The sequence below is a fragment of the Berghia stephanieae genome, chromosome 1 (assembly GCF_034508935.2).
Source record: "Berghia stephanieae isolate SIO BIC M18660-M18661 chromosome 1, UCSD_Bste_1.3, whole genome shotgun sequence".
Lineage (NCBI taxonomy): Eukaryota > Metazoa > Mollusca > Gastropoda > Nudibranchia > Aeolidiidae > Berghia > Berghia stephanieae.
Window position 1 is genome coordinate 61386686 of NC_088360.1, and position 13829 is coordinate 61400514.

At 35.9% G+C, this 13829-nt stretch overlaps 1 protein-coding gene across 1 annotated transcript in view; it reads left to right on the top strand.

Moving 5' to 3' along the window:
- The first annotated feature begins 161 nt into the window (after positions 1–161).
- LOC144978908 (dynein axonemal assembly factor 11-like) overlaps positions 162–13829 on the top strand; it is a 29620-nt gene continuing 15952 nt past the window's right edge. The window contains exons 1-7 of the mRNA XM_078925516.1: positions 162–283; positions 4283–4376; positions 4830–4903; positions 5339–5416; positions 5630–5726; positions 6127–6202; positions 6511–6561. Coding sequence (XP_078781642.1) covers positions 274–283; positions 4283–4376; positions 4830–4903; positions 5339–5416; positions 5630–5726; positions 6127–6202; positions 6511–6561 — 480 coding nt within the window. The 5' untranslated portion in view covers positions 162–273. The remainder of the gene's footprint in view (positions 284–4282; positions 4377–4829; positions 4904–5338; positions 5417–5629; positions 5727–6126; positions 6203–6510; positions 6562–13829) is intronic.

The following is a 13829-nucleotide window of genomic DNA, read 5'->3' on the forward strand; positions in this document are numbered from 1 at the left end:
CGTAATAAAATTATAAAATAATTATTGAATAAAATTATGAAATAATTATTGAATAACTTCATCATATGAAAAATCTAACGAAGTGATATTAAATGCCTGTTAATAAATAGAAACAAACTTGATACGAAATCGAATAAATTTTATTTGTCAGTTTCAATGACCCGGAAATAAAACCTTTTACAGAAAAAAAGAGTCATTGGAAACGACACATATTTTCACCGTGAAAAACATTTTGGCAAAATTATAATAAAAAGTTGTGATAATATTGACATAATGGTTCGGAGTAAGTCAGGAAATTATAATTCATTACTTGGGTTGTCAATTACTTTTCATCTTCTACATGCTCACTTTCAGGTTTTTATTCTTGTGTCTTAGCCTGCACACTACAGTCACAGTCACAGATAACGTTGAATTTGAAGCCGACGTCTACTCCACATAATATATACATATTACGAATGAAGATCTGACACCCGAAGTCACTTATGGAACTAGTTTAACATTGTTGTAATGGACAACACTTTGGGTCATTTCATGAGACTTCCATTAGGCTGTGGCTATTCGGACTCGAGTCTGAATAGTCTCCAGTGGCTTTTAGGACTCAAATTCCAATGTGCATGTGCAATCTACAGATTATTCGGACTCTTACTCAGTCTGAATAGTCTCCAGTGGCAGTATTATAGTCTATTCCCAACTGGTGTTGGGCACAGTGGAATTTACCTCTACCCCCAACCGGTGTTGTGAATAGTAGAATTGGGCTATTCCCAACCGGTGTTTTCTTTTGTAAGCTAGCTCACGAGACCGTGAGATTTTATGTAGTCAGGTGATCGGATTTCATATTACCTTTTGATTTGATGTTGTACTATTTTGTAGCCAAGATGACAGGTAATATAGTAGTAGGAGCACTAGGCCTTAGCCTATGTATTTTCATGTTTGGGGTAATGTTGAGATGATAATTCCACATTCCATTTCCATCTCTCACTAAACTACATGTAGCCTGTGGGCTACGTCACTTTGCATAGCACCACAATGCATGAACTGACACCCCTCCCCACAACCAACCCCCATCCCAATCTGATTCGCCTATCAATGAAAAAACAAAGAGAAAAGAAAAGTACCGGCTAGGCTAAAATTATTTAAATTGCTCTTAAAGAGACTGAAAATTCAATTTTTTTCCAGCATTAAAAGTTTGTGGTTTCTAGGCATCTTTTTCCAAGGAACTTCAAAAACAAATGCCAAGCAGGCACCCGTAATGCATCCTTTCCAAAACTATTTTCTGTTTATTACAGTTCTATCAGTATAAAATATAAGGCCACCTCTATTCTCAGTAGTACTGCGAATAATGATTTCCTCTATTCGCAGTTGTACTGCGAATAGTAGATAATGTTTGTATTCGTTATTCGCAGTCGTACTGCAACCATTCATTTCAGTTATTTGCATTAGTAGCCTTGGAGGCTAGAGATTTATTGTATAGAGGATTGGGCACAAAATATAAATGAACTACATTATTATTATTACTATTATTTTTTAAAAAAATTATTTATTTATTTTAAAAAAAATATTACTATTATCATTATTTTGCATTTCGTTGACAGTGACGATGTGTCTGTTGTTGTGTAGTGATGGTGGTGTTGATGTGGTGGTTGTGATTGTAGTGGTGGTGTTGATGATGTAGTCGCGGTACTGACGAATGATGATGATGTAATGGTGGTGGCGGTTGCTGTAGTTTTGATAACGATGCGGTAGCTGTGGTAGTGGTAGTAATAATGATGATGATGTGATGGTGACGAGGACGAGGATGATGATGCAAAGGTGGTGGTGGTTGCTATAGTTTTGATAACGATGTAGAGGTTGCTGTGGTAGTAGTAGTAGAAGTAATGATTGAGGTAGCTCGAGATTTTTAGTGGGTTCTTGGTTAGGATTCAAGACTGATTCAGCCAAACCACTCAATACCATTTGCAGCACAAAAGTGTTTAAAATTCATGAGCAGTGAAACTTGGACCATTATCTGAGACATCTGGTGATCCATGAGTGGAAAAGATTTCCTTCAATTCTACTATTGTGTCAGAGGCATTGATGGTATTCACTAATTTGACTTCTAACCACTTAGAATGCGAATCTATAACAATCAAGAACATTTTGTTCATGAAGGGTCCTGCAAAATCCAAATGGATACATTTCCATGGTTCAAGCGGCCAATCCCAGTTTTGTAGGGGTGCCTTAGTGGGACGATTAGCATGTTGGACACACGTAGAACACAGTTTAACAAACTTTTCAATATCAGTGTCCATTTGTGGCCACCAAAACCATGACCATGCAAGACTCTTCATTTTTGATGCACCAATGTGTGTATCATGTAATGTAGTGAGAACATCTTATATAAACTCTTAGGAATTACAACTCTAGATCCCCAAAGGATAAATCCGTCTTCTAGACTTAGTTTCAGTTTTCTGTTTTTGAAAGTTTTTAAACTCATCATGTACAAAATCATCTACCCAACCATTCATACAATAGTTGTATTCTTTTATCAAACATTCATCTTTGTGAGTCTCATTTCTTACATCGCTGACATTGACATATGAGTTGTTATCCTTTATTGAGAATAATAATTCAATATCATCTGGAATATAGCAACAATTTTGCTCTTCTAATGGAAAACTACTCAGACCGTCTGCACTATTCTCCGAACCTGGTTGGTGCCTAAGCTCATAGTCATACGCTGCTACGGTAATTGCCCATCTCTGAACCCTTGGTGAGGCATGTTCAGGCAATGACCTATGTTCACTAAATAAGCCCAATAAAGGCTTGTGATCTGTGAAGACGGTGAATTTCCTTCCATAAAGAAATTTGTGAAATTTTCGAACCACAAATGATACTGAGACCTTCTCTATCTAATTGAGAATAATTTTTCTCGGCTGGGCCTAGTGATCTACTTGCATATGCAATTGGTCTGTCTCCATCATCATCAACATGAGACAAGATTGCACCCAAACCATTTGGTGCGGCATCGCATGTTAAAACAAGTTTCTTTCTTGGGTTATAGTGAATAAGCAAGGTTTCTGAAGATAGCATGTCTTTGGCTGCATTAAAAGCCCTCTCTTGGTCTTTTCCCCATTGCCATGGAATATTCTTTCGTAATAGTCGGTATAAGGGGAAAAGGGTATTTATCATACCAAGAAAAGCTTTGAGTTTCTGTGCATTTTCAGGTGCAATGGCTTCTTTGATTGCTTTGTTTTTTTTCGTCTTGAGGTTTAACCCGTCCTTGCTTAGTCTGTCCCAAGAAATTGATCTCTTCCATCATAAATTGACATCTTTCTTCGTTTATTCTAAGACCTTTCTCACTGACCAACTTCAAAACATGTTTCCAGCGTTTGAAGATGCTCGGTGTCATCTTTATCAGTGACATATAGATTGTCAAAATAAACACATACATTTGGCATATTTTGGAAAATACTGTCCATCACATTCTGAAATATACCTGGACTAGAACTAATGCCAAAACACAGTCTCTCATATTGATACAGTCCCTCATGTGTGTTTATAGTTGTATACTTCATGGAGTTAGGATTCAACTTCAATTGTGTGTAGGCATGAGAAAAATCAAGTTCACTGAATTTTTCACCCTTTGACAGTTTTTACGCAATGTCTTCAATATTTGGAATCGGGTATCTGTTCTGTTCTATTTCTCTGTTCACAGTAATCTTATAATCACCACAGATTCGAATAGTACCGTCCTTTTTCTGCACTGGTACAATGGGAGTAGCCCAATCTAAGCTCTCTACTTTGTGAATGATTCCATTTTGCTCCAATCTGTCGAGTTCCTTTTCAATTTTTTCTCTCATTGCATATGGTGGGACACTTGCTTTACAATATTTCGGGTTGGTGTCTTTTACACTAATGGTGACAGTTCTGTCGTTAAGCAAACCGTTTGTACCGAACACGTCACTGTAGTCATTGATGTTTGACTCCAAGCTTAGGGGTGTTGATCTAGTAGATACAAGGTTAGTGTTGATGTCGTTCATCACAAACGTGGTCTTCCAGTCGAGTTGAATGTACTGTAGCCAATTTCTTCCTAGTAGTGGAGGACCTTCACCTTTAACGTTAAATCTCTAAAAACAGCCAAACCTATCTATTTTTTATACCAAAGCAACACTAGTTGCAATTTCATTTTAATTAGTTTTTTTTTGTTTTTTGTTTGTTTGTTTGTTGTTTTTTGTTTGTGGTCATTTTATCAAAAAATATTTTTATTCAGTTATATGCGGCCAATATTTTTACATTCCTACAGTCACAGAAGATTTAGTGAGGAAGCGTTCTGAACACAATGAACTTCAAATTTCAACCCTTGAAGAGATTTCTCTCCACCAACAAGATATTGAAAGGTGACCTTTTAGTGATGTCTTTTGGAAAGATGGCTATTTTTTCATATGTCTTAAGGATAGGACATGTTAAATATATTTCTCGTTTGATTATTTCAGTCTTCATCCATTGTCCTATAAATTTCTGAGATAAGTCACACACATGAGGATTTTAAGAAGTTTGAAGCTTACAATGCGGGATTAAGACTGGAAAATTTTTGACTCCCCAAACTGCATATCAATTAAACTGACTTGTCCAATTTAAGTATAAATGAACATTTTATGTTCCCAGACTGCAGTTCTGTGTCATATAGACACGTCTTTGTAAGTCAATAAATGTATACTATGTCAAGTATGATAAAAGTCTCAGAACCTTTCAAAATATCATTTCACTTCGGTTTTAGATATTTATTGTTTAATTTTCTGACCTCTTTTCTGGTCAATAGTTTGAATTTCTACCAACTTTGTTGTTTTCAGGATTGAACATATAGACAAGTGGTGCAAACATTTAAAAATTCTTTATCTACAAAGTAATTTAATCCCCAAAATAGGTGAGTTATTCATTTCTTTTTTATTAATTTTTTTTCTGATTTCAATAATTTCAATATTTTACTGCTTTGAATTGTTTTATCAGTTTTCATTTTGTTCATCAAAATTACTCAGTAGAATCTAATTGGTACAAAAAGTAATGCATGATCAATGATATAGTCTCAATGGTCTCTATGATGTAATGATCATGATTAGATCAGATGAAGTTTTAGCCACTGTCGAGAAAGACTGATTTATTTATTTTTGAAATATTTTTTTGGCTTGATTGTTATTGTATTTTTTATATTTGCTTTTTCTTGTTCTATTTTTATCTTACACCCCATTGTTTGCTTCTCGATTTATTCATCTTCTTAGTTACTAAGTGAAGCTGGGATTAATTTATAATCAGTAGAGTTACTTCATTTTAATAATCTATTTTTTCCCCCTTTATAAAACAGAAAATGTGAGTCGTCTTAAAAAACTGGAATACATAAACCTTGCCCTCAACAATGTCGAGAAGGTTGAAAACTTAGAAGGTGAGTAAGTGGTTAAATGAGAAAAAAAAAAGAAAGTTTCACGAGTCATATAAATTGAAATCAGTGTCATGAAAATCTTGACATGTTGTTTTTATGTAACCATTTATTTACAAAAGCTTAATATTGTCACTCATATTTAGTTCTCTATTATAAATTTCTGACCTTAATGTTTCTCATTTTCAATGTTTAACTTTTTTTTTCTATTATGTACAGGTTGTGAATCATTAAAAAAGTTGGATTTAACGGTGAACTTCGTTGGAGAGCTAACTTCAATTGAATGTCTGAATGAACTTTACAACTTCAGAGAGCTGTAAGATTTTTGTCTACCATTGGAATCTGCATATCTCACTACAAAGTATACTTTTGTAACTTTTTTTTTATTTTACTTGAATAGTCGTTAGAAATTTTATGACATGGTGAGTTCTCTTTAAAATCTTAAATGCCACGAAACTGACAAATTATCTAAAGATATATAAATCATCCAAGTTGCTTTTTACGCTTGCTTATATATATTTTTTTGTTTTGTTTTGATTTTTGGTTTGTTTATTCATTTCTTTATGAATTTGTATTTATACTTATTTTTTATTTTATTTTTGCTTATTATTTTGGTTTATTTCTTCTTCTTTTTTTTTTTTCACAAATCATTTTCTATGACAGTAAAAAATATGACGTAAAGTTTAATTATATTACTCATTTTATTTCATCGACAGATATCTCACTGGTAATCCATGCACAGACTTTGAATACTACCGAGAATATGTCATCGCTACTCTTCCTCAGTTACAGGTAAAATCAGACATGTGTTTTTCCTTCTATAACATTTTTGTTATCTTTTGATAAATTATTTTAACGCTGATGTTTTATAGCAAAAACACAACAACAAAAAATTGAAAATAATAATGGTTTTCTCAAAAAACTAAGTAAACCTTTTAATTTCGTTCTCATTGACCATATATAAGAATTGATTAATGCTTTTCTTGGCTTTAGAGGCGTTAAGTTATTTACTAATATTGCAAGATCAATAGCTCTCCAAAGTTTTTTTAGTTATGCTTTTTTATTTTCATGATCATGACTTTTCTCTTGTTTTCATGAAGTGGCTTGACGGTACGCAGATTGAAAAATCAGAGCGAATCAAGGCAATTCAAGTGAGTGTTCTTTTCCTATGATATTGTCACTTTGTCCTGAAGATGCAATAGTAATAACAATTCTGATATTTCCTTTTTTTGTTTACAACATATCACTCAATCTGGCAGAATGTTGGGGTGAACTGATGTTTGTTGTTTGCTTGTTTAATTTTTCAACTTTTCTTGTTTTTTTTTTTTTGTTTTTTTTGTTTCTTATTTTTTTATTTTTGTTTAAATTACTTTCCTACTGTTTTTTTTATGCCCACTTATATGTAGAGCAACAATGAAATGTCTCAACTTGTCTCTCTCATAGGCCAGCCATTAAAGAGATCCCAAAGACTCGTTCCACCACCTGATTTCCTGCCTCTTCTACTGCTCTTTGCCGTGTCTGCCTTGGCATGCCTTACTTTCTTTTGCCTTAAGATGTCCAAGAAAGAGCAATTTTTTGAATTGCATCATGCCTAATTCACAGAACATTCATGCACTATCCACCTCCATCTTCTTCCACTGATTAGGGTTTCTTTAGTGTTGCATTGCTTGAGGATGTGCTTGTTCAATATATTGCTAGCCCAAAAGATTCGCTGTATTTTTCTTAGATTATTTGTGTAAAATGATGATAGTTTGTTAGTGGATCTTTTCGGGCTTGTGCCAACACTCTGATTAAAAAAGGAGAGTTGAAAGAACGTAGCTATTGTATATTGTTTATTTGGTTTTGATAGTGTTTCATGCTAATTTTCAATATTTTGCTTGTATTTCATGCCATTTCTGGCTTTGTTGAATCTTCTTCTTCTTCTGTCCCCTCATGATGTCTTTATTGCAGAAGGTCAACAAGATGCAGAAACTCTGTGGTCTTCCCAATCTCGTTCTAAGACCTGTAGAGCTTCGACATTAGCGTGGTCCTCTGAGGCCAAATGGTCATCCTTTGCTCATTGTACTTTGTACAGTCCTGCAAAACATGTGTAGCATTCTGCTTCCCCTCTCCACATTCACAAATGTCTGTTTCTCCAATCTTAAATGCTTTGAACATTTGGTGTTGGAGACAATTGTGTCCGATCGAAGCCTGAAAACGGCAACTTGATCACTTTGTATATATTCTGGGTGCTTCTTGTTCCACTAGGCTTTGGCCTTGGTCTGGATAAAGGATTTGATCTCACAAATATCATTTTTTTTTCTTCTTGGGGCTGGTTTGCTCCAAATTTAGACAGGGTGTCAGAGATTTCATTTTCTACAATGCCGCAATGACTAAGGATCCACCGAAGCGTAACTCTATTAGCTCTTTGGGTCAGTTGGACCAGCTAATCTCTATATTATTCATCTCGGTGTTATTTGGATTCTCCAATATTTCCAGGACTTGCTTAGCATGAGTCAGGAAGACCACCTTGACATTGATTGAGCTGCTTGAATTCTTCAAAAAGGTTTGCACTGATTGCAATTGCCTCTGCTTTATATCTCGTGCAACGTGTGCCCGTTGCTTTGGAAAGTTCTTGTGTTTTACCATCTGGTCATTTAATGAATACTCCAGCGCCACTATTTTGGTTTCTGCTGTTGCTGATCCGTCCTTGTGTATTCTAATCCAGTCTTCTTTTGGTTAATTGTCCTCAATATGTCGATTACAGTTTCCAAGTATGGTTTATAGTTTGGTTCCTTGCCTTTCAAACCTTGTATATTAGTGATAATATCTGGCATTTTATGTCTGTCCATTTATTCAATTTGTATGTCATTCATGTCGTTTTCCTTTTCAAGTTTCCTTGCTGTTTCTATGAAGCTCATTCTTTTCAGTCTTTTTCTAGTTTTTGATTTGGTGTGTTTGTGGAGTGATTGATTAGGGTAGGCGTCATCTTACTAAATTGTTTAAGTATTTTGTGATTCTTTCTTTCCGTAAGAGACTCTACGCTGCACAGGGTTTCCATTTGTACAATCGTATGGATTTGATTCTTCCTTTGTTTCTTTGGAGATTTTGAACTTTATTGAGCTTTTCCATTAATGCATGTGAGCACGTTCCCCATGCTGCCATACCCAAATCTAGGGTTGGTCTGACATATCTGCGGAATGTTTGTAGCTGCATAATCATGTTTGCTCCCCAATTGGTGCCAGAAAGTTTGTTCATGACTTTGGAACGTTTCAATCCTTTTTCTTTTTGGCATTTATTAATCTGGTTTTTCCATGTGAGTCTGGTAACAAAATGCACTCCAAGATATTTTGGTGTTTGAATGTGATCCCCGACCTTTAATTTCATTGTTAGTGTTTTTGGGAGATAGGCTGAAGATGGTATTTGTTGCTTTTTGAGGATTGATATTCATGTGCACTCCATTGCTCTAGACATTCAAGCATAATTTGCAGTCTTTCTCTTGCCACTCCAAGATTTATTTTCAGAGCTGAGTAGTGCCAGTTCATCTACGTACATTGAAGTGTTTACTTCTTTACATAAGATTTCTTTGATGTCATTCATAAATATAAGGAATTGAGTTGGTTATAGGACACCACCTTGTGACATACGGTGTCTGATGGTAGCTTGTTTACTTTTTGTTCCTTGTCCTTGTAACTCTAGCAGTTCGATCACTTAGGTAGTTTTCGATCCATTGGAACATTTTCTTCTTAATATTATGGGTTTTCAATTTCAGGAGCAGCCCATATTTCCAATCTTTGTCAAAGGCTTTTGATGTCAACCCAGATGGCAACAATTTTCTTTTTTTTTTTTGGAATGAGTCTTCGATTTTTTTTTTAGCAATATATGCTATTTTGTCCTTTGTGTTCCTTTCCTTCCTAAATCCTACCTGTTCATCTATAAGTAGATCGTTTTGTTCCAGGTACCAGATTAGTCGTTTATTGATTATTCTTTTCTGTAGTTTACATAAATAACTGGTCAGACTGATTGGTCTGTATTTTGGAAATTGATATCAGGCATAAAACCAGACATAATCATAGGTACTGAAACATGGCTACATTCCGAAACAAAGGACAGTGAAATATTTCCACCAGAGACATATTTCAACGTGTTCAGGAAAGACAGAGAAGATAGGTATGGTGGGGTGCTGGTTGCAACAACAACGAACCTCTCAGTATTAAAGCTTGACATTCAAACAAAATCAGAATCGGTGATCGTAAATATCAAAACAGAACAAGGCCTACCCACTGACGGCGCTATGTATAGAACACCTTCAAACTCAACTATGGAACAAATGACTGAGATAACACGCTGTATTGATAGCCTAGACCCGAAAAAGGTACTCTGGTTAAGCGGAGACCTGAACCTACCTGATATCAATTGGGAACAAGAAAAAATAATCAGTTACCAATATCCTTCATTTATAAACCAAGCATTTATTAACAAATTGCAAGATTTTGGCCTTCGTCAAATAAACAAAAACTCAACAAGGGGTACAAATATCCTCGACTTATTTATCACAAATCGACCAAATTTAATTGTCAAGTGTACAACCATTCCAGGCATGAGTGACCATGACATCCTCATCACGGAAAGCACTATCAAAGCAAACAAAATCACAAAAAAATCACACCCTATTACTATTTGGAAACAGGCAAATATCGCCGAAATGCAGACAGAAACACGTCTTTTTAGTGAAAACATAATTAATCAACATCTAGAAAGCACTGAGGATGTTTGGACTGCCATCAACGACCACCTAAACAAAATGATGACCAAACATGTACCAACTTAGAAAAGCTCAAGGAAATTTCACCAACCATGGATAAACACCACCGTCAAACGATTATCTAGACGGAAACAAAAGGCATGGAGCAGAGCGAGAAAGTCCAACAGTAAGAAAGACTGGTACAATTATGCCCGACTGAAAAAGAAACACAAAAAGAGAGTAGAAAAGCCTATCATAATCATGTTAAGGAACTTGTCGGTGAAGACTCAAACAAAAAGCTCTGGAAATTTATAAAAAGTAGGAGGTGCGATTCGGTTAGTGTAGCGCCCCTTGAGCATGATCGTGTATTATACTCTGATGCAAAGGAAAAAGCAGACATACTTAATAACCAATTCTGCTCTGTTTTTGCTTCAAAAGCTCATACCAAAATTACCACTCAACAACTACAAGGCGAAGAAAACGATTCCAACTCTATGGCCGAAATCAATGTGACAGTAGAGGGCGTTTCCAAACTCCTCGCCACTCTAGATCCAAAGAAAGCATGTGGCCCAGACAAAATACCATCCCGTCTCTTAAAGATATTGAGTAACGAATTTGCACCTGCCCTCAAACTCTCTCTTGAAACCGGAGACATACCAATTGTTTGGAAGCACGCTCTTGTCCAACCCATCTACAAGAAAGGTGATAGAAGCAGGGCTCAAAACTACCGTCCAATTTCATTAACTTGCATTTGCTGCAAACTGTTAGAGCATATAGTGAGATCCTCAATAAACTGAATATCTCGAAACTAACAGTTTTTTTGTGATGAACAGCACGGATTAAGGAAGCACCACTCATGTCAAACTCAACTTCTATCATTAACACACGATCTGTCAGATGCTATTGATAAAGGTGGTCAAATTGATCTAGTACCACTGGGCTTTGCCAAGGCCTTCGACAAGGTTCCTCACCATCGGTTAATCCAGAAATTGTATGACGTTGGTATCAGGAACAAAACCTTACAATGGATTGCAACTTTTCTGGACAATCGCACCCAACAAGTTCTTGTCGACAGCGAGACTTCCACTATCGGGATGGTGACATCGGGCGTACCTCAGGGCTCAGTCCTTGGGCCCGTCCTATTTTTAGTGTAGATAAATGATCTTCCACAAGGTATAAGGTCAAAAGTGCGCCTCTTTGCTGACGACACAGCATTATATAATCAGATAAGAACAACAGACGACTGCAAAACACCAAATGACGATCTAGCTAAATTACAAGAATGGGAAACAATAAATCAAATGGAATTTAACGTATCAAAGTGCAATGTTCTAACCATCACAAATAAGAAAGCACCTATTACATTTGAATACCAACTTCATGGTCAAAACCTGGAACATGTAAAGACAGCAAAATACCTTGGCATTGAGTTTGCTAAAAACCTCAAATGGAATGAACACATATGTCACCTGGCTTCAAAGGCAAATCAAACAAGCGCTTACATCACCCGCAATTTAAAAAGATGCCCAATCGCAACTCAAACCCTTGCTTTTGAAACTATTGTTAGACCAATTTTGGAGTATGGCAGCTCAATTTGGGACCCATATACAAAGAAAAACATCGACACCTTAGAAAACATCCAAAGAAAAACAGCAAGACTCATCACAAACACATTCGATCCTTTCTCAAGTGCGTCTGAAATATCACAACGGATTGGCCTTGAACCTCTGGAAAAGAGAAGAAAGATAGATAAACTTAAATTGTTCCACGAGATCTACTACAAAAATTCGTGCCTTAAACTTCCAAACGACATCAAAGATATCGGCACAAGAAATACGAGGGGACACACAGCAAGAGTAACCATCCCAACATCAAAAACAGACGCCCACATGTATTCGTTTTTCCCTTCTACTGCCCGACTATGGAATAGCCTCCCAGCTGAAGTGGCTGAAAACGGTTGCCAACATGCCTTCACGCGATTGCTAGAGTTCACAACGTGACTTTTCAATCTATGTGTTTTTTGTTTTGTTTTTTAATTAGTATTATGTGCAGAGTTTTAGCAAGTTTAAAATGTAAAACCCTACAAACTATGGAGTGATCCTCGACACTATTGGAGGTTTCCACAAGACAAAGAAGAAGAAGAAGAACTTTCTGGTTTATCTTTTTCCTTTCCCTCTTTCTTGATTGGGATAAGTATTGCTTCTTTCCATTTCTTTGGGATTCTTCCTATTTTCCATGTTGTGTTAAAGAGTCGTAGGAGTTTTCTTTTGGCGCCTTTCCCTAGATTCATAAGCATTTCATTTGTTAGACCATCCGGTCCAGGAGCTTTTTTGCTTGACAACAGTTTTAAAGCATCATTTAATTCTTCCTTCATGATTTTCTTTTCCCTTATTTCTTCAGCCTCGACATTTTCTTTTTTCCATTCATTTATTTTTTTTCTAATTTTCTTTGTTTTGCATTTTTCCTCTACAATGTCTCCTACATGTTAGAAATGTTTTATGAAAACATTTGCTGTTTGCTTTCAGGGGAGAAGGTTCCCTTGTTCTGATTTTAGCACAGGCGGTGAATAACTGTTTGGTTCTTTGTTTAAAGTTTTGACTAGGCTCCATATCTTGTTTCCATTTTTATCCTAATCTAGACTTTCTGTTTTCTCTATTCCTGCTTCCCTCGTTGTATTTAATAATACAGTTTTGAATCTGTTTTCCGCTTCTTTTTACGCATCCATATTGTCATCAGTGGGATCCTTTTCCACTCTTTCTCTTGTTTATTTAATTTATTGATTCAGGTTATCTAGTTCTGTCCACAGAGGGATATAGTCTTTTCGAGCACCCTTGGGTATACTTTTCCTCACCGCATCTGTTGTAAACTCTTTTGCCTTTTGATCAATATTTCTGGATTTGCTGTTTATTTTCTTTGAAATTTTTCTGTTAGCTTTCGAAAAACTGTCCACTTGCCTTTTTGTAGTTCCATCTGGGTGGGATGTAGTTTTGTTTGTTTTAAGCTTGGTTTTGAATTGTTATGCATATAGGTTTGTGATCGCTTCCTGCAAGTTGTGGCTCGACATTTCCATTTATTTTAAAGTTCATATCTTCGGAGACAGGTCTCGTAAGACACAAGACACTGTGATATTTCAACTGATATTCTGTCTAGGTTGAGAAGTTTATTTTGTGAGCAATAACAATTGAAAACAGTTAATTTCATATCATTTATTATGATAGAAATGTCTTGTATTTTTTATTCATTTTGTGGATCTGCGCAGGTGGTAGTTATTTCTGTGTAAGGATATTCATTTTTAATTAGGATGAATTTACCTCCATTATGTTCTGGTCTATCTTGTCTGTAGCATGGATATCCCCTTATTGTGAATCCCATTTTTTTCTGACAAGTGAGTTTCTTGTATACAAGCCACATCTATGTGCTTTTGTTTGAGAAATGTGTGTTGTGCTTATTTCTTTTTAGAGCTTCCTTAGCTTTTGGTTAACCAAGACCTACCCACAAGGCAGTGGGGCACTAGAGATCTTTTCTTTCAGGGTTTCCATCCCTTAGACGATTGTATTCCAATATTAACGAGCTCCATCTGCCGAGTTTGAAATCAAGGTTATCTCTCTCCTAGATTGACTTCCTTCAAAGGCTCACAAGCTCAATCTACCTGGGATTAGCTATTTACCCATAGCTGGGAGGCTGGTGCATGGGCAC